The following is a 21643-nucleotide window of genomic DNA, read 5'->3' as shown; positions in this document are numbered from 1 at the left end:
AGATGTTGTGATCAAGTTGTTTTCAAATGTCGCTTGAAATTTATTTAAAAAATCACATAAAACCATGCTTTTATGAATGAGTGTAATACCTAATGTTTATTTCTCATGAGCGAGGAACAAGTTTTACGGTTGCTAAAAAAGATTGCATTTATTGCTCCGAATCATGTATCTTACCCCGTCGCTTACAGTTGAAATCTAGTGAGGGCAACTATGTTGCGTAATCCGTAATATGTATGTACGATAACAGGTATGAAAGTTGAGCTGCGATTCACTGTCACGATCGCTGGATATTTTTAGTCAGTCATTCAAATTGTCCGCCATTTTTAAAGAGCGCCCTCAAGCAGCGGCGATTTTCTAAATCACGCGAGACATCAAAAAAACACCTTGGGACTATACGAATATTTTTTAATTTCTGTGTATTTGATGATTGCAGTGTTTACGAGAATATATATATATATTGTTGTATCGAGTAGCATTGAGTGGTACAATCGGTGGTCTATATCATTAATTAATCTCGACGTTCTTCACTGTTTAGCGAGATTTGATGCATCTTGGGAAATAATGACCCGCCGAAATCAAAACCAAAACATTGGAGTTTCACTGATGGCTTCCTGACTTAGGATATTGGTATGTAGAGCACAGAAGCCCCGGGCACAGATACTCGACGATACATTTGTGGCTGCTAGGAGGAGTATAATCAGCGACATTTCTTTTTCAAAATCATTCCTTGCCATAGCCCTGCTTGACTGTGTATCGGGGGTTAAATATCATAATACGTACGATGTCAATATAGTTCGCCGCGATCAAGGACCTCCATGCCGCGATCAACAGCGTGGATCCAACAGCGTTATATGTAAGACAGTGACAGTACTTCTATCCGATGACATAGGCTCAAAACGATCCCGGCATGGCACTTGAGCGAATGAATCTAATCTTACTGTACAAGTCCCTGTCACTTGAGTGGTAGATAAACAAATTTCATTTTCGTGTAATTTGTTGAGTAGAAGACATGATTCGGGCGATATTCAGTCAGTGCGCGTATGTAAATGGACGTCCATGTTTGGATATACCATTATAAAGACGGGCTGGGTAATTTGGAGTGGGTTAGCAGGCAAGAGTCTTGAACCAAACTGATTTTTTTTTTATATTAACACAGTATTTTTTAGTAAAATTAAATTATAATTTATTTACTTGTCGTATCGTATCTAAATTAAGAACTATAATAAATACATTTACTAAGTATCGGTACGTGCAACCGACAAATCGACAATTTACATTTTCGTAAAATTGACAACCAAAAAAACAGGTACAAGTAGCCGGTTAAAAGTATGTGTATATCTGCAAATAAAATAAAAATGTTTGTTAAATCGACATAAATCCAAAACAAATACGTGTTTGTTCAAATTGGTGTCGTACGTGTGGTGCCGGGTTCTCTCGTACATTGTGGTGCCTGGTTGGTTTTGGTGCCGGGATCTCTCGTTTCCGGCTTGACAATTTAAAGTTAGCCCGCACCAAATCCAACTCGCATGATTCCATCTCGCCCGAACTCAATTTGCCAAATACATGTACTAAACAAGCAACAACACCTGAATAACAAACTGTATATTATAGTCACGTACATGTTCTCATAATACATACGTGTATTCATTGTGCCATTTTTTTTTTAATTTGTCATGTGATTAACAATGCTTTGTAATCGCCAACAATATAATGTCAAGAAAAATACATGGAAAGAATGAACAACGAGAAGCAAAAAACATTTTTCATTGGGCTGATACCACATAAATTAAATTTTCCTACTAGTATATCCCTGAATTATTGCAATATACATACAATGTAATAATAATAATAATAACTTTATTGCATCCTTAGAAATACAATGTTTCTATCAGTTAATAGCAATAAAGATTAGTTGTGATAACTACTACTACAAAAAGAAAGTTAGTTGTTAAAAAAGATAAAGCAAGTGTTACATATCAAATGGCATTTTTATTTCTTGATTGAAATGCATTATGAATATAGTTGCCAATCTTTTTTATTATTACATCATCTTTTGAAGTCATCAAGAAATTAAATTTCTGGAGATCATCCTGGGTTTCTTGTGGAAATATAATGTCTTGTATGATTTGTTGGCGTATTACTTTATATTGTGGACATTTTATAACAAAGTGCAGTTCATCTTCTATTTCATTCTGTGAACATTGTTTGCAAATTCTATTTTCAGTAGGTATTTTTGGTTGCATATGTCTCCCTTTTTCTATTGCTAAAATGTGATTACTAGTTCGAAATTTTGTCATTGAAATTCTTTGTTTCAAATTTAGCACATCTAAGTATTTTTCAAAATTATAAGAGTCTTTGAATTTTTCATAAGTTCTCAGCTTTGTTTTTTCAGTTATATTTTTTCTCCAGAAATTTATGTATTTTTGTTTGACAACTTTGCCAATTTGCTGTATATGTTTTGTTAACCAATCATTCTGTTGTTCTCGTGAAAAGTTCATGTTGTTCATCATTTTTTGTATTGAAGAGTACCATTGTAAATTGGATTTCTTTTGTTCAAGGTATGCTTGTTTTGTGATATTATTGTCTGGTAATTTACTGATACGAGTCCAGTATTTTATTAAATTGATCTGAATATCTACTAAGAGTGGGAATTCTCCTACTTCGGCTCTGCATGCAATGTTTGCCACAAATTTGTTCAGTCCTAGTAGTTGTTTGTAAAAATTCAATTGTGTTTTTTCTGTTATTGTTTTGTCCCATTTGTTGTAATCTTGAATTTCATGGCCCCAGATTTCAGACCCGTACAATAATATTGGTTGAATACACCTTTTAAAAAGATGGATGAAAGTTCTACAATTTGTTTCTGGTGGTAGGAACTGTTTCAGGATATTTTACTTGCATTTTTTTTGTTTTTATTTTCAGCTTTCAATACAAGTATGAATACATCACACAATGTACTTGAAAATGAGACCAATGAGGATGATACAGCTGAGGCAGATCTCAATGTCCATAAATTATTATTAAAGAAAAAGAGGTACCGGTACATGTAATTGTGTTTATACTAATACTTCATCCAAATTATATTGATCCAGTATACAGTAAATATCATTTTCAAGTTATTTACACTTCTTTTAGGTTTCTAACCAGTGACATTAACTTAACTAGATCTATTGCTAGAATAACCAGTCTAACCAATCAGAAACTAATATAATTAAAGTTAGTCAAAATGAAAATGTTGGCCGCTGCATTATTATATTTTCCATTTGCCACTTTTATTGTTCAACTTTTCTAGACCCGGATGGCTGTATCATTTAGTTGTCGTTCAAAAGATTAGAATACATAGATTCAGACTTTGCTGGACACACAGAGATATTGGAGTGTAGTGGATCATGCACACACTGTGTTCCATCCACCTTATCGAATATTATTCAAATTGAACATATTAGCAATTCAAACTTTGCAAGGATCATAGGTCATTTTTTTTTCACAAGCACTGCTTTTTTTTTGTAATTTAGCCATTTTAGTCTTTTTTGTTTATTTAAAAACAATAATAAATCTAAACAAATACACAAATCAATTTTATACTGTGTCATAATTCAAAGTATGAAGTTATTACATATATTTATTGGTCACATTTGAAGTATTTGATTTTTCTGTAATTCAGACACATTTATTATCAGCTGCATTTTCTAAATACTTTTATAATATTTCGTAATAGTAGTTATCTTTGTGGTTTAAGATGAATGTGTGTGAGGTATTGTACTAATACATGTATGTGTACTTTTCCGAGGCAAAATTAAATTTTTCCACTGGGTGACATTTGTATTTGCCATTTAGTACCACTAAAGGCAATTTTAAATAAATATAACAGTGACAGACTTTTTGTCTGGCACTCCACATTTTAGAAAGTTAACAAATTTATCAGGCAAAATCTTTACAAACCTGTCCAATTTTCATTGAAAAGTCCCTGTCAATAACAAAATAAGCATAAATAATCAACGAAAATCAGACTATAAATAAGTCTATGGCTACATAATAGTAACTGCTGTTTTTTATTATAACTCTGAACATTGATTGAAAAATAAGACAAATTAGCAAAATATACAGCTGACGTATGCCCCTTCAATAATTGTTTGTTTCATTCATTTGTTTTCCTTTGTGAACTGCACTCAATACACTCAGTGTTCTCCCCAGAAAAATGTCTCAGAGTGGCGGCTAATTTGCATATAATTTACATACTCATTAGCATATGTCTGGAGATAAATAAAACAATAAGGACAGACTTGCATGGATAAAATTGTGTCTTTATTTTTTAACGAATTTATGTAAAAGATGACATAAAATCTGCTGCTGTGGTGCATTTTATGTAATGATGATTCTTCTGACTTTCATGGAAGCCCAGTGGTCTGCTTTTGAGAACGCGGTGATTTTCTTTGCTTCCCACTTCTAATGACATGGCCTTCTTGTGCATCTCTAAGTGTGCGTGTTTATTGATAGCATATTTCGTAATATTTATACATGGCATAGAGTTCCACACCAAAGAACTATTTCTGGATGATTTTAAGTTGAATTTTCCATGTATGTGACACAGCATTCCTAAAAGATAAGAAATAGGGGCGAATCAATACTTGTATTTAAAAAATTAAATATCGTCACGATCAACATGAAAATAAACAAATTGCCGCCATTTTGAAAAGTGGCTAAACTTTATTAAAGTCTAAAAAATTGCCACGATAAAATTTACCTATTTCAAAACACAATACTAGTATTAGTTATTTTGATAAATCGTAGTCAACAATTTTTGAACTTCCAGAAAAAAATGAGTTTCCAAAAAAAATGTTTCGACGATCGTAAAAAAATGAAGCCATACAAAAGTTTACTAAACTAGGTCAAAATTACGCTACAAATAAATACTTTTTTACCTTTGCCATCGGATGTTTCACTTAGTATATTTTATTGTGCATCAAATCCAGATTTTCTTCTTTTTGCACCTTATGTTGTAACGTCATCTTAGACACGTTTAGTACCACGACCTACAGGGGTACCGGCAACCGTGTTGCTGGTGGGTTTATCGATCGGAACCAGGGGGCCCAGCAGGGTGTTCTACGCAGAACCACAACGTAATATTTCTGCTGCTTGACATCGTTGCTGCTTCAAGCCGAATATGCTACTGAGAAAATGCTCACGATTACCTCCATTAAATATGGCGAAAGTGTTTATTGTTGAAGTACGAAGCTGTATTAGTCCATTGTCTTTGCGTAATCACTGTTTCCATTCACACCTGATTTGGCTCACAGTACCGGACGCTGATGACGCTGACTAACAGATTCGCATGTGTATTTATAAGCTAAAACAAAGAGTAACAGGAAATGCCATAGAGTAGCGGGCAATCTCTCAAAGTAGCGGGCAATCTCTCAGAGTAGCTGGCGATCTCTCAGAGTAGCGGGCAATCTCTCAGAGTAGTGGGCAATCTCTCAGAGTAGCGGGCGATCTCTCAGAGTAGTGGGCAATCTCTCAGAGTAGCGGCATAAATAATAGAGTAGCGGCCCCACTACGCTAAAACACTTTGGGGAGAACATTGACACTATTGTTATTATATTCAATTTATGTTATTTTGTTTTTAGGTATAAAGAATGGCTTGAACATCAAAAAGCCGCACATGAAGTACTATGCGAGTATAAGCGTAGTGTGTCATCAACAGATGACTTGGATGAACTGGGTGAGAAGTAAGTTAGTAACAAGAATAAGAATAAGAAAATAACTGCATAGTATGTAGTATAGAGATTGAATTAGAGATTACCAAATCAGGAAAGTATCACATGATACAAACACGTCCAACGAGGAAATGTATAACAACATTGACATTGGTTTTGTTTTTCAGGATTGCTAGTCTTCAAACTCATTCATTGAAAGTGTCAGAAAATCATGCTGCTGAGGAATTCCAATTACAATCGTAAGTTAAAAACTCATGAATGTTTTATGTGAATTTTAAATATGTAGATTCAAATTCAATGGGTAGACTATCTGCCCTGAAGTTTCATATTCATATTTGAATGTAGATTCAAATTCAATGGGTAGACTATAATTCACTGTTTTCCTGCCCTGAAGCTTCATATTCATATTTGAATGTAGATTCAAATTCAATGGGTAGACTCTAATTCACTGTTTTCCTGCCCTGAAGCTTCATATTTCACATTCAACAAAGACTCGTCTCTGATACAACAACAGACATTTTTTGCATTAATGATGTTAGTGTGCACTGAGTACAAAACAGTGATAATGATAAAAGATAAGCAAATTTCAGACATGTATAATATAAAAGTCTGATATGTGGTACTTTGTGCATCCCTGCTTGTGAGTGCAGACTCCCAACTTGCTACGCTCCAACAATATAAATGCTATTGTGTCCATAGTTGTAGTGATGGACAGTTTAAGAGTGTGTTCAATTATCTGCCTCCAGATACCCAACATTAGTAATGACAAATGGTCAGTCAAATAATTTTCAACTGCAATTTGAGTTTGAAAGATCTTTTAAAAATGTATAAATTATCTGTTAAATTCACATCCACAGGTAATTTGCATCAACAATGTGATGTTTCAGCTCCTTACTCTCTAGTTATGTAGAGATACATGCACTGAAATATCACTTGTTTTTACGAATCATAGAACTGACTTTATCATAAAATGCCAATTTTCATGAGGATATTAGCGAACTGTGCCTGTGTCAAAATACTGAAATCCCCAAAAAGGGGTGGTTGAGAAATAAAATCCCCTGCCCTAGGGATAAGACAAAGTTGTTTGTTCAGACATTGATATAGGCTGATAGTGTCCTTTTTGTACATGGTACATCGAAGTATTTGCATTAACTTATCAGGAATACAAATTCCCCAAATCCTTGCTGAAAAAAAAAAAAAAATATTTTTTTTTTCAAAATTATTATTAAGAAATTACTGGAAATTATACCAATTTGGTCCAAGATTAGCAAAAGAGTTATAGAAAGTTAAAGGAAAATGTGCAAAATATGTTGTTTCGAAATTTGTGTGAAATATATTAGGGCGCTCAGAGGGTATGACTAGCAAACTTTCTCACAAGAATTTGAGATTTCGGTGAATTATTTCCCATAATCGACAATTCAAAATTCTGAAAAAAAAAGCTCAATTGTAATGCAATTCCACCGATTTTTAATTCAGAATGGTTTTACAAAATTATCGTTTTCACAAAAACAAGTTTGAATATCTCTACTTTTTATGTGCTTTGTGCTAATATCAAGAATTGTTTAATCATACCCCTCTTTAATAATGGAGTTATTATTATGTCTTTAATTAATTTTAAGTGTATTAGATTCCTGCATGTTGGAAGAAGCACTGCTGCCTGCAGACGAGTGTGAAGACTTTGATGAAAGTGAACAAAAAGTAATTATAGAGATGGCAGAAAAGCAATTTAACTTGTCTCAGAAGATTCTAAAGGAAAACAAAGAAATGGCTGCATTGCGGGCAGAACTAGACGAGTGTACCAAACAGTCTTTCGGTAGGCATGCTTATTTTATGTGCTTGTTAAATTTATATTTACAAATGGCAGCTGAAAAGTTTTGAGAGAGCCACAAGACTTATTTTTGCCTCCAAATAAAGTTCAAATTCCTTCCATCATTGCTTCCAATTTTCAAGGGATCATGGAGACCATAGTATTTGGAACAGTGAACATGATGGCGATGAGGAATAAAACACTGTCTTGGGGCAAAAAATAAGTCTTGTAGCTCTCTCACTCTTAATAAGATGTCAGCGACCATTTGCAAACAACAGCGCATTTACAGCAGATGTCATTTCTTCCTATCAATTTCCCTTACAATATTCCTGGGAACATGACAGTGATATTTGTAATGACACGGGAAAGTAAAAAAACTCATTTGCTTATCAAAAGTCTCACTATATTTGGTGGAGGTGTCCTTATTTGAAGTGAAATAATATCCACCATTTTTATATTTCATGCAATTATTTTTCTCAGAATCTGACAATATTCCAATTCAGATAATCAGTGTTCAGATAATCAAGGTTTGACTGTAGTTTTAATTATCCGCACATTGTGTTTGAATCTGAGTTGTTTTCGCCTAATAGTTGGACATATTCCTCACAGGGCTCAAAATTGCTTTTCTGGTTGCCCTGGTATTTAGCATGGAAAAATGGTTGAAAACTTACTGCTCATTAAAATAAATCACAAATACATAAACAAAACACACGTTTCCTGTTTCAGTATTACCCCCAGTATTACCAATATTTTCGCTGAAGAAAAAAACACTTCCAAATAGTTTTTCATGAGAATGTCAGTAATGATCTCCTGAAAAATAACAACTTAATTTTGATGAAATTTTGCTTTTTGTGAGGTTTCAGTGTGTTAGTGATTGAAATATGAGGGTACTGTTTGCCATATCATTTGTGATCATGCCTTTTATCAGAGCTTTTTGGCTATGAGTTTTTGGCAATGATGTGAGGTCACATACATGTATCGAGCAACACATGATGCAAGGAAACAATAGCATGTCTACAAAGCCACTAATTTTAGCGACAAAGAATGAGTTCCCTGACCTACATGATGATTTTTTAAGGTGACATTACCTCACCCATCTTGGTGATGCTATGCCTTATGAATTGCCTTGTGTACTGACCTTTATACCACAGTGACTAGTACTGAACTGTGTTTATTATCTTGTCAGACATTAACAAGACAAACCAAGAGGCAGTGGCACGCTTGCAGCAAATGAAAGAAAACAGAGGAGACAATACTGATGATGCCGTAGCGAGTGATGATTTGAAAAGGTAAGCATAATGTACTATTTTACACAAAACCAATCAGTGTATATAAATAACACATTGCCAGGTGAAAACCTCTGCAGGCGTATCAAAATCAATGGGAAAAAAGACGTTGACAGGCAATATGTTAACACAATTACACATAAAATGTTGTAATACTGTGAAAACTCTAAGCTTCTAAATAATTAGATTTGAAACATGAAAGTTAGTATACAAAGTTATGTTGGCTGGTAGAATTTTTAGATTAAAATCTACGATTACAAAATCATTTGTTGTCAGGAAAACCACATCAAATCACAATTGCGATATTACATGGCGTTCATGTAGTTAACACCCTAGAAAAGACTTTATTAGTTCCCGTTCAAACGGCCATGTGGATTAAATTAAAGTGCTCATCACTTCTTTAAAAAAACATTATGCTGTGAAATCAACACAAGCGGAATGTACTCTATCCTAAAAATCACTTCTGCAACAGGCAGTTAAGTGGCCTTGAGTGATTACAACAATGACAATTATATTGGATTTGGTGATTGGACACCCAATCGCCCAAGTTTGTTTCTGTCAAATGCTTTACAAAATTTGTTGCCATACTAACTGATTTTATCATTTTTCATGTTGATCACAATAATCAATGGGAGGTGTTCTGATTATAAAACAAAGTGGAAATGGAACTTTAAAGCACCACATGCATCGACCACATTTAAATTTTTGTGAATACACATAATTTATGTTTATGATATATATGTAAATAATGCATAGGGCCCAACTTCACATATGACACAACGTGGTGACTATGCCATCTTTAGTTCAGAAGATTGAGTACATGGCTGATTGATGAATGGAATAATGTTTGCAAGCTTGACACAAATTGAAATTAACATGCTCCATTTTATTTAATTTTTGTAATTCAAGGGTTAAAGAAGAACTTGAAGAACTCCGCGTAAACACTGAATTGGTCCGAGGTATCTTCCAGGGGATTATTGTTGGCAGTGGGATCAACTGGGCTGAAGACGATAAACTTTCAAAAACAGTTATTAGCCTAGGAAAACCATTTGACCCATAGGAGGAAGAGTGACAATTGCTTGTTGTTTTAGCTTTTTGGAAAATTTTTGTCGTTTGGGTATTTTTAGGGTGACGGTCATCGGAACATATGCAAGGTGTTAAATTGGTTTATTTAGACAATATTCAAGTGTATGCAGACACAATGACTCTGTAAAGTTGCACTCTGAGAGCATTCATGGAACCTAATTAGGGACTTATCATGTGACATATTATATGGATTTCAATTTGCTCAAATTGCGGGAAATGTACATGTATGTCTGCGCTTTTCTTATATTCTCAATATTTCTGGAAATGAACCCTAATTTTAAAGCCAACAAACAAAATTGAAGTAATTTTTTTAGTTTTTACTCAAAAGATTTGGCTATTTTTGTCCCAATCTTCTGAATGACTACTACAGGATTATTTTGCAAATTTTTTATGAAAACAGGGAACTAGTGGTATGAAGGTTAAATGCTTTTCAGCACATCAAAACATTGGTAATGTGGTCCCCTGTAATGTGTGCAAATTTAGACCATCAATGGGTTCACATAATAGCCCCAATAAAGCTCAATGAATGTGTAACTTTATCAGTATCATTATATGTACATATTTGCCGCATAGACCTTAGTTACCTATAATGGTATTATTGGTCATTCATTTCTGAAGCTCACTATCCATTGTCAATATTTGTAAGTGGAAATGATGTCACTTTTAATACAAGTTATACCACTTTTGGTCATATGAGCCATTCTTCTGCTGTTTATATATTATGTATATATTTAAACTATTACAGTTGTATTCATATGGGGATTGTAAACCACTATTGAAAGTAAATCTCACAAACTTGGAAACCCACATTGTATTACATATTTTGTAAACACCATATTATAATTGAACATCTCGCCTGACTTGTAAACTACCAATACATTCTTGTTTTGGGGTTAGACCAGATTTTGCACTATGGTTACGAAAACAACTTTTAGTCAGTGGCAACATCTTCTATTTGCCAAAAATAAATCAATAGAGATCTTTCTCAGATATTGAATAAGTTGGCCAAAGAGTTCAAACTTGCAACACCAACAATGGGAGGTAGAGCGTCCTTCAATGGTATTAAATTATTTTTATGGTGGTATGCAAACTGACCATAAACGTCATTGTTTTTGTTTTTTTTAGGTCAAAGTAAATCTTGCACAAATGTACACAAATACTGTGCTTGAAAAATAATAATAAGATTTGTGTAGAAAGCACCATGGCCCTTTTATATTTGCTCCATTCAGTCATACCATACCATCCAATTGAGCCCTATGTCAAGAAATTTGTTCAAAGACCTTTATCTGCAGTTCTGTTTTTCCCTGACATGAGCTAATAAAGTCACAAAAGTATGCTGTCCTAAAATTGCCCAAAAATACCTTTGAAGTTCTGAAGTCAAAAGTGAAGAATACTGTTGACCAGATCCACTCACATGCATCTGTTGCGGGATGATTTGTTTTTGAACATGTATGGAGTGTCCAAATTGGAATGGTACTTCATGTCAAGCATGTCAGAGATATGGCTCTAGAGCCGCATTCGTTAAAACAAAATGGCCACCAGTCAGCAATTTTGAATACAATCTGAAAAACAAAGTGATGTGCACCAGGGACGCATGTCTAATGTAGGTACAAAGTTTGAACGAAATCCATCTATAAACTACCGAGATCCGGTTCTTGAATGCCAGAAATGGGTCTTGGAAGCTTACTTTCAATAGGTCACAGCGAAGCGGCTGCTCTGCTAAGTACGACACCCCGATTCACACCCAAGTCGTCTGCAGTCAGTCATTTTGTGATAATTTTTTAGCACAAAAATGGCCACCCTTTAGACATTTTGAATCAGATCGGCAAACCAATATAACTATATGTATGAGATGATATATAATGAATATTTAAAATTTTAACTTAATCAGTCAAAGCATGTCAGCGATAATGGCACTAGAACTGCATTCATTAAAACAAAATGGCCACCAGTCAGCCATTTTGAATCCGATCTGTAAAACAAAATGACGTGCATCAAGGACCTATAATGTCTAAATGATCAACATCCGGTTCTAGAATGCCAGATGTGCTTGATTTTTGATGATTTTTAGCACAAAATGGCCACCATTCAGCTATTTTGATTCTGATTGTGGGATAGATTTATTTGTATATCTATGAGATGATGTATAAGGAATATTTAATTTTTTTTAAGTATCAGTCAAACAATGCCAGAAAAAAAGGCACTAGAACTGCATTCACTAAAACAAAATGGTCACTAGTCAGCCATTTTGAAACAGATCTGAAAAACAAAATGATGTGCATCAAGGTCCCATAATGCCCAATGTATATACCAAGTTTGAACAAAATCCATCTTTAAACAGCCTAGAAATGCTTGATTTTGATGGGTTTTCAGTACAAAAATGGACGCCGTTCGGCCACCTTAAATCAGATCAAATTGATGTGCATATGTATAACAATATGCATGATGTATATGTGAAGTTTGAATGTAATCAGCTCAAACGCACGCACAGATGTCACTTTATAAGTCCCAGTTTTCGAAGCGGTTTATATAACAAATCTATTAATTAATTCAACCAAATTAAGCCTTGAAGTGTTATGTACGTTTGTCTGTTCAGAACTTAGTAGTGCCGACATAGTAGCATAATCCTCACAATGTACATACGTGTGAATTGAAAATTGAGTGGGCCATGATTCACTGATGGCTTGAATAACTGGAGAGTCAAGTGAATCATACAATGTGAGTCTTTGCAGTTACATGTAGTTTGTATGTGTGGTGTATGTGTGTCCGTCTGTTCCACTGATATCTCAAGAACCATACATCGGTTTTTGATGAAACTTGGTGCATAGATGCTCTGGGTCGATGCGCAGATTTAATTAGGTTTTGGTAAAAATCCATGCATATTAATTAAGTAATTTGCATGATAATTAGCTAATTTTTAGGTGTTCCATGACTGTTCCACAGATATCTAAAGAACAACTCATTGGATTTTGATGAAACTTGGTACATATATGCTCTGAACTGATTTTTTAGTTTTGGGTATAAATCCGTGCATATTAACTACCTAATTTGCATAATGATCAATAAAGTTTCGGCTTTTCCACTGAAATCTCAAGTACTAATCATCACATTTTAATGAAACGTCATACATGGATGTCATAGGACACTGCACAGACCTGATAGTTTTTAGGGTAATATAAGTACATATTAATTACCTAATTTGCATAATTAATTGACATTTCAAGTAGTAATCATTACATTTCAATGAAACTTGGTACATACTCAAGGACTATGCAGAGATCAATTGTTTTTGGGTAAATATTTGTGCATATTAATAACTAATTTGCATAATCAGTTAATTTTCAGCTTTTCCACTGATATCTAAGGTACTAATCGTCACATTTCAAAGAAATGTGGTACATATATTTCCTAGGATATGCAGAGATCTGATTAGTTTTGGGGTAAATATTTGTGCATATTAATCACCTATTTTGCATAACTAGTTAATTTTCAGCTTTTCCACTGATATCTCAAGTACTAATCATCACATTTCAATGAAACTTGATACATAGATCTGATTAATTTTGGGTTAAAATCTGTGCATACTAACCAATTTTAAGCTTTCACACTGATATCTGAAGTACTAATTATTCTATCTCAAGGAAACCTGGTACACAGATGGACTGTTACATTGTGCAGAATTTATTAGTTTTACACTCAAATCTATTAATATTAATTTCCTGATTTGCATAATTAGTTTCCAGCTTTCCCATCAATATCTCAAATACATTTTTAAGTAATTTTGAATTAATTTTTAATGTGTTTCCAATACCCTCAGCACACGGGAGTTCTTTCTAAGCTTTCTTTGATTAAGGTCATGGAATGAGTTTAATCAAACAATATTACTTTAATAGAATAAAGTTGTGCAATGGTGTCAGTAGAATAGAATAGAGAATAGAACAGAATGAAATGGAATAGAACTACTTTATTGACAACGTGAAGAAAATATTACATTTCTTTTTTGGTTATAAACATCAACGAAGTTAAAATATTTTAAACATTAGTAATGTTCAAGTAAAAATATACCGAGGGTATAATAAAACATAGCAACATTACACTGTACTACTAGTATTTTGATTGTGAAATTATTCCTTTCACACATACTTTATTTTTTACATTGAAACAAATAGTTATTTAGAGCATATATAATTATTTTATCCCTCGATTGCATTATATAGTCAAATTTTTCTCTTTTGTCTTAATTGTGTCTGAAGTCTTGTTTGATTAACTCTATGGCATTGCACAAAGTATTTCCATATTCTGTGTACTAGTATTTATTACAGTCATAGTGTCTTCCCAGAGGGTACGACCATTTCAACGTTGCAGAATGAATGATGGACTCATTTTTGTTATTCACATGGTACCGCGCGGTGTAAATGGGGAATCTATTCAGTGGCTAGTTCTGCTGCATGCACCAAGGGCATAGGCAAGGTCAGCCTCGATTTGGTATAAGTTCAATAGTTGAGAAAGTGACAGTTCAAACGTATTGCCATCAGCCATTTTACGTATATCGAGGCACGCCTTAAGGAAACTGTTGAAGTGACGATCACAACACCCCGCGATTCGGCTTAAGTAATCAGGTGTGTAGTCCACTTGCGTTAAATGCGTTTATACCCGCCCATGGAGTTCCTCTAAACCTAGCTCCACGTTTATGCCGGAGGTTATACTCAACTGACCCCCGATTAAACTAAAGTTGTTATCTGATTTCACTGTTGACACTAATAGTAGTGATATGTAGATTGGATGACGTGGGAATAGTTGCAGACAATGCAGAGTGTATATGACTTTGGGATTTGACTAATTGTAACATGATAGCTACAATTGCTACCTATCAATTACTATTGACCCTTCAACTACGGCCTTTCACTAGCGATGACGTAATGTTCACAACACATTTGCATACACTTTGCATTCGGAGCGAATTCAATTACTACAACAAAAGATACAGCATTGACTCTTTAAATTTTCTTTATATTATATTCAAATACACTTTGAACCCAGAAGGTGTTACTTTTATTACTCTCATTAAATACTACAATGACAGATGCAGTATTGACCCTTCAACTCCGACCTTTTACTTAGCAGGATGTGAAAGTTTGACACAAGTCAGACATTCACATTGCATACTTCTTAGTAACCGCGATTACGTGCAGAATAAAGCCGGAGGAAAGGTAGATTAATTACCATACTGGTAGAAAAGAATAGAATCGGCACAACATGTACACGCAATATAATGTGAACAGGTACAAGACATGGAACCTGAATTGTGTAAACCATGAAGAATTCATTCACAAATTTACTAATGCCATTTGTAATGAAACTATCATTAGAATTATTTTACCCTTATCATTGTGATTGAAGGGAAATGTATATGAGATGTAAATGTCTGTCCTCGTTGTCTGATCATCTTAAAACTTAATTTATGATATATTATTCTATAAGGAACTTTGATATTTATACAGTACATGTAGTAGTAATCGAGGAACATGCTTAAGGTAGCGAGACTATTATTTGTGTTGAAAATTACGATTTTCACATTTATTTATTAATTGATGAAATGCACTATAAACTTTCATGTGATAAAGTCAACATAACATAGAATGTCATGTAAGTTGGTTAAAATGTAGATTTTCTGAAGGGAAGCAAGGCAGCCTCAGTAGTGTTTTCCAAAATCAACAACACAGGTTTAATCTGTGTGCCTTAAGTTTCAAAGATAAACTCAAGACAAAGCAATGTCAGGATGTGTTATCAGTAGCTATCTGACACACAATTAGTGTTTCCAAACATTTGAGTGGTTTGTCTCCGCCCCTATTTGTTTCACAGATTAGTAATTTGCATATGAATGTGTCAGACACAAGGTCACACAGCCACTGAAAAAAATCATTGATTTTGGTGTTTTCATATGCCGAATTTATCCAAATATAGCTATCCCATTCCTTTATTTTTTTGATTTCCAATAGCCTTACACATTTGGATGTCCCTACACATGTTAAAACAAACCTTGATGGGAAAACAAATTGATTGTGCCGATAAACAAGCTTGAAAATCTTTGCTGTTACTTCATGGACGTTTTCTAGGAGTTTATGTTTTTCAAAATACGAGGTCTTTAACAAAAAATAACGTATACTTATTATCGTCGGATTAACACCAAATTTTCACAGCTTTAAGGTGACAGTGAGAGGAACTTGAATGTGTCCAGACAAATTATTTCATCGATTATTTACCAACGAGTTGTGGTTTGAGTTGGAGGCAATGCGACTAAAACAGTAATTGAAATTCAGCACACTATTTTTTAAAACGCGTTGCTTGAATAAAACTGACCAGACACATTCAATTTACCAGACTATTGAACAACTAGGAAAAGTGAAAAAAATACTTCTTATCGCCAGCATAAATGCGTAATTATTTTTTTTTACAGAAAAAGTAATTTTTCACCTTTGGTTGAGTAACGCGTCGTAGAATGCAGATACGGGCATGCAAAATACACTTGTGAAAAGCTTGAAGTCTGGCGATTCTAAAAATATATACTTTCCCGGGTCTCTTTGTAGTCATTTAGTCACAACTAGAAGATGAAAACAAGTATGCAAATAATAGTCCCGCTACCTTAATAGTTAATTGCTTTTATATTAGCTTTGCTGTTGACAAGATCGCCAGAGCAGAGCCATTCTTATTTCTGATTATTGATCGTACATCATCGCCATCGGCAACTTTACATTTTCGACTTTTTAAAAACTGCCATCTGTATGGTTTCCAACTTTAAGTTATTACAAATGTACCTTGGGCAAAGAATTGCTCGTTTCTGATATATATGATAATATTTTTCTAATGGCTTCCTATCGGAGATGGTTGGTCCGATCACTTTCATATTTTATATGTAGATACTTTGGGTAGAATTCCGTCAGATTTGTTCATACTTTTAATTGTCTTTTAATGAATATTTTGGTAAAAACTAGTAGCCCAATTTCTTCAATTTTAATTTTTTTCTAATTTAAAAAAAATCTATTTTCGACTTTGATATTTGACATTAGGGTCCTTTACGTAGACGTATAACTGTCGTTGTCAAGTTTTAGTGAATATTTTGGTAACAATTTACCTTCCTTAAGTTTAGTTTAGTTTTCCCGCGCAAAATATATATACTGTTGCATTGTTTATAAGGTTGTAATAAGTTCGAATTGGGTGGTGGTCGTCGCGGTGCGCATGTACGACATTTGTGTTGATAAACATTGATTTTCCCATAATCCAATGCGCTCTTCTAATGGAAATCACAAGTTTGAGATTCGACCTTGGCGCGACTAACACCGCTCGTGACTCCTTGATACTTTCTAAACACCTAATAAAATACCTAATTAAAGCTTGACGTCTCAGTTTGTTTATGTTGATCTGCGCAACAGTCAAAGTCGCCATCTTTGTTTATATGAGAGCCATATATCTCGCGCATGCGTGGCGCGACGACTACCGCCTTTAATTACACAAAAAATATATTTACTCATAACACTCAATATAACTAAAATTGTGATGTGTTTTTTCTACACTTTTTCCAGACCCAGATATCCTATTCATGTTGTTATACTGATACTTATCAATCATGTTGGATACAATAGTGTTACTGCTACTCTTGGCATTGGTTATTCTGATTACATGGGTGACTATTCAGCACTACCAGCCACCTTGTAAGAATTTTCCACCCGGACCGTGGGGGATACCATTCATTGGCAGTTTCGTATATTTCAGTAAGCCCATATATAAAAATATGTGGGAGCTATCCAAACAGTATGGCAGTGTTTACAGCTTGAAGATTGGACACGACTTCCGAGTTCTTGTATCTGGATCAGATGCAATAAAAGAATGTCTGGTGAAAAAAGGAAATGACTATGCAGACAGACCTCCTCTGTGGGTATTTCAACTGAGCAACCCACGTGCACTTGGTATTGATATTGCTGTTATTATATTTTTTACAAAAACGCCATCTATAAACATTCAGTGAGAGAAACGTATGATGTTGTAGGTAGTTAAAGTGATGACGGTCACATTATACATATTATACTTAATTCTAAGAGAGCATTTAGGTGATTAATGATGAATATGAGTTGCTGTTTGATCCACACAAAAAACACTCAACACACAAGCTGTATATTTGCTCAAATTATTCGCAAGTGACATTTTGATTGTATGAATAGTTATCTTCATAAAGTATTAAAGTTGTATGCATGGTAACTGAGTTGTTGTTTATTGAATATCTTATTGCAAGTTACCATTGACTAATATTTTGTTTTTTAATTGTAGGTATTGCCAATGCTTGCTTTGAAGAGGCATTTCAACGACGGAGACGTTTCTATCATACAACATTACGGGGACTTGGATTCGGTAAGACCAGCATGGAAAGTAAAATAACAGAAGAAATTACGGTTTTGCTGAACCATTTCAAGGTGGGTGCCAGAATATCAATGGGACTAGAATTTCTTAGTAGTCGTTCACCAGCAACAACAATCATAGCTTAGTCATTGTTTAGCAGTAACATAAGGGAGCTTAGTCATTAATTTACGCTATACAAGGAATCTTAGGGGGCTCAGTCGTTGATTCCTAATTCATAGGAACCTATAAAATCATTGATATGCACCAAAGAATCCAAACGTTAATTTATTCATATATATGGTTATTTATGTGTTTATCTATCAAATATTGATACTTTCATGTTTGCTTGTCTTAATAACAGGAGATTGTGGATACACCTTTAGATATTAAAGACATAATATACAGGAGTGTATCAAACATAATTTGTTCCATCACATTTGGCAAGAGATTCGAATATACAGATCCAGAATTCATTTACATGATCGACACAATGCACAAATGGTTTGAGTTGATTCAGAAGATATTCAGATTAAATGCGATATCCTTCCTAAGACCATTTTACCGAAATGAAATTAATCACTGCGCTAATGTTGGAAAGGATTTGCATAGATTCTGTCAACAGCAGATAGATGACCATCATGCAACATTCAACGAAGACAATATCCGCGATTTCATAGATGCGTACTTGGATGAAGCACGATCACAACAGAGCATCGGTGGCTTCTCCGATGAAGACCTACAATCTGTTTTAGTTGATCTTTTTGTTGCTGGAACTGACACCACGGCGACCACTCTCAACTGGGCTTTGTTACTTATGATTCTCCATCCTTCAATCGAAGAAAAGGTGTTCAATGAAATACATGAGGTAGAGTAGTTCATTTCAATGTCCTGACCCACCTGACGTCTCCTTCGAAATGCGTTAGCATTGGTTGGTTATAATTTTGGGTTGGGCTGGATATTTTAATATTATATTCTGGTCAATTGTACGTTTATATTAGTGAATTGGCATGTCAGTGCTTCTTTCAGTGCTTCATATAGCAGTTTAAAATATATGAAACGCATGTATGACATCTCTTGCAACAAGACAAAAAAGCGAATTCCGGGATATCTATAACTCCACGGTTTTCATACAAGTTCTAATTGTAGTGTCAAGTCTCAGACATTTAATTGTGCACTAGAAAAATGTGTGATCTGTAGTGAACTTAACCAATTCGAAACAAGTTTGTGGGATATAATTTAGTTCTCTATCTGTATCTATTCTTGTATTTTAAAATTATACGCTCTGTAATTTGATTTCATCTATGTTTTGGATAAATTTGCAAAATTATACATATACGATAATCAGGCGAGATTATTAACCAACATATTCAATTTATGCCTAATGACAATATAATATTTTCTAAATTCATTTCAGAGTATTGGGGTAAATAGACTTCCAAAACTTGATGATCGTAAACACCTGCCATACACTGAAGCTACTCTGTTAGAAGTACAGCGATTTGCTAGTATTGCACCATTTGCATTAGCTCATTCGGCGTTAAAAGATAGTACTCTGTGTGGGTATGATATTCCTAAAGGAACGATTGTCATTTTAAATCTTTGGTGAGTTGTATTTTGAATGTTCTCCTCTCAAGCTGATATCACAATTTTGACTTTGCCTGTACGAGAAACAAACACCATGCACTTTATAGCTGTTTATGAAGGAATGTATGCGTTAGTGTGTGCATAAAACATCGTACAAAAGACGAACACATAGCTCACTAACAAATGCCCTTATTCTCTTGGGTGAACATCCGGGCATTTTCACAGCCTATCAACCATTTCCAGTTAAAACAAAAGCCGAAAACTCTCATAAAACTGTACTTTGAGCAATATAACAAGACCTACATGTGCAAAATTTGGTTGCTCCGGGTTACGTCAAACTTTAGTTTGTGCTGTTTTCTCGACTTTAGTTGTTTTCACCGGCCTCACAGCAGCTCGCACAATCTCCATAGAAATACATGGTACAGTGGTGCGCGTCTTAGCAACATAGCTCCGCCCCATAATATATTCTGACCACTTTTACCCAGTACTCACTCGTTCTGCGGCCATTTAACTTTTTCACAATTAAATACTAAACATTGAAATTATTATACATGTATATCTCTTATATGCAGAATTATGCTCGAAGGTATATTGTACGAAATACATTATTTTAGCACTGACGGATTTCATTTTTAGGTCTGTCCATCACGATCCAAAGTTGTGGCCGGAACCAGATAAGTTTGATCCAAATAGATTCTATGATGCGAGTACAGAGACGGTGCAAAAACATGACAGTTTCATGCCCTTTTCAGCTGGTAAGTATTTTTATTATTTGTTCTCTGTGGTTAGATACGAGTATGTACAGTATTGATTGCATGATTGCTGAGTTGTCGTTACTAGATCATTACTAGTAATTGTAATAAACAAACGTTTTCTGTTCCCAGGGCGTCGTATGTGTATGGGCGAACAACTGGCCAAACATGAACTTTTTTTATACTTCTCATCTATGGTTCAACAGTTCAAGTTTGCTATACCTGCAGGGACTAAGGAACCAAGCACAGAAGGCGTACACTCATTTACTCTCAGTCCAACACCATACAAGATTGTCATCACACCACGAACTGCTTAGTATTGTATTCGTATATACATGCAGTTAGCAACAAAGTAAAGTTATAGATTTCAACAGAAAAATGTATTTTATTCACACACAAAAGTCACCTTGTCACCTTGGGTTTTTTTTCAATGTTCAAAATGTTAATGATAAACGTGCAGGCGATAGTGGTCGATTGATAGCTGAGCTTTCTTTTTGTAATTCATTAACCCGATATATCAAATATCATGTTTTTGTAATCATATAGACACAAATCACAAAAGAAGTGTATTACATATCATCATGATATACTAGTATCATAAAATATAACTAAAACCATAGTGATTGAGACTGTAAATACATTTTTCACTTTTGCAAACTAATAAACGTGATCTCACAGGGTTTCAGTGTCGCCTGTCTGAAGTAGAATTTAAACAAGAACGATTTGATTATGATTATTATAATATATGGCGAGTGTCATAAGGATGAACAATTTATTTCAAAAACTGACACAATGTATGTGCCGTATGCTTTTGATTACATTTAATTTTCATTCACTGGTTGTACCATATATTGTAACATGTTTGTTTGTTTGTATTTTCGTGAATATGGTGTTTTGGGTTTTCAGCTGTTTTGACACTTTTGTATTTTGGGATTGTAATATCATTTCATTAACATTTCTTATCTACCTCAGGATGTTTACCATGTACGAATTTACACTGTGTTTGTCAAACAGTTAGTAATCATA

The 21643-nt window shown here is 34.3% G+C and overlaps 2 protein-coding genes and 1 long non-coding RNA gene across 3 annotated transcripts; all 3 read left to right on the top strand.

The window, feature by feature from the left end:
• Window positions 1-542: 542 nt before the first annotated feature.
• LOC100376761 (centromere protein H-like) lies at window positions 543-10307 on the top strand. The gene is made up of 7 exons (XM_002731454.3): window positions 543-627; window positions 2920-3031; window positions 5622-5723; window positions 5879-5950; window positions 7331-7524; window positions 8705-8807; window positions 9714-10307. The coding sequence occupies exons 2-7, from the start codon at window positions 2934-2936 to the stop codon at window positions 9862-9864; spliced, it is 720 nt and encodes a 239-aa protein (XP_002731500.1). The 5' UTR covers window positions 543-627; window positions 2920-2933; the 3' UTR covers window positions 9865-10307.
• Window positions 10308-14424: 4117 nt separating this feature from the next.
• LOC100378407 (uncharacterized) lies at window positions 14425-17795 on the top strand. Its single transcript, XR_014931319.1, has 2 exons — window positions 14425-14509; window positions 17471-17795. It is a non-coding gene; the product is annotated as an uncharacterized LOC100378407 (long non-coding RNA).
• LOC146735074 (cytochrome P450 2U1-like) lies at window positions 17795-21051 on the top strand. Its single transcript, XM_085507354.1, has 6 exons — window positions 17795-17819; window positions 18213-18355; window positions 18643-19146; window positions 19696-19883; window positions 20502-20620; window positions 20750-21051. Exons 1-6 carry the CDS (start codon window positions 17795-17797, stop codon window positions 20932-20934), a joined length of 1164 nt encoding a protein of 387 aa, XP_085363480.1. The 3' UTR covers window positions 20935-21051.
• Window positions 21052-21643: the final 592 nt, after the last annotated feature.

This window comes from Saccoglossus kowalevskii, chromosome 13 (assembly GCF_978046115.1).
Source record: "Saccoglossus kowalevskii chromosome 13, keSacKowa6.1, whole genome shotgun sequence".
NCBI classification, from domain to species: domain Eukaryota; kingdom Metazoa; phylum Hemichordata; class Enteropneusta; family Harrimaniidae; genus Saccoglossus; species Saccoglossus kowalevskii.
Note: the sequence above shows the minus strand (reverse complement) of the source record. Positions and strands in the feature narration are given on the sequence as shown.

What these genes read in the sequence shown, in the direction of transcription:
- LOC100376761 (XM_002731454.3), top strand. Translation starts at nt 2,934, where the DNA reads ATGAATACATCACACAATGTACTTGAAAATGAGACCAATGAGGATGAT. An exon ending in GTGTACCAAACAGTCTTTCG is followed by an intron (nt 7,525 to 8,704) that starts GTAGGCATGCTT and finishes TTATCTTGTCAG; the next exon opens with ACATTAACAAGACAAACCAA. An exon ending in GCGAGTGATGATTTGAAAAG is followed by an intron (nt 8,808 to 9,713) that starts GTAAGCATAATG and finishes TTGTAATTCAAG; the next exon opens with GGTTAAAGAAGAACTTGAAG.
- LOC146735074 (XM_085507354.1), top strand. Translation starts at nt 17,795, where the DNA reads ATGACTATGCAGACAGACCTCCTCT. An exon ending in TGTTCAATGAAATACATGAG is followed by an intron (nt 19,147 to 19,695) that starts GTAGAGTAGTTC and finishes AATTCATTTCAG; the next exon opens with AGTATTGGGGTAAATAGACT. An exon ending in ATTGTCATTTTAAATCTTTG is followed by an intron (nt 19,884 to 20,501) that starts GTGAGTTGTATT and finishes TTTCATTTTTAG; the next exon opens with GTCTGTCCATCACGATCCAA.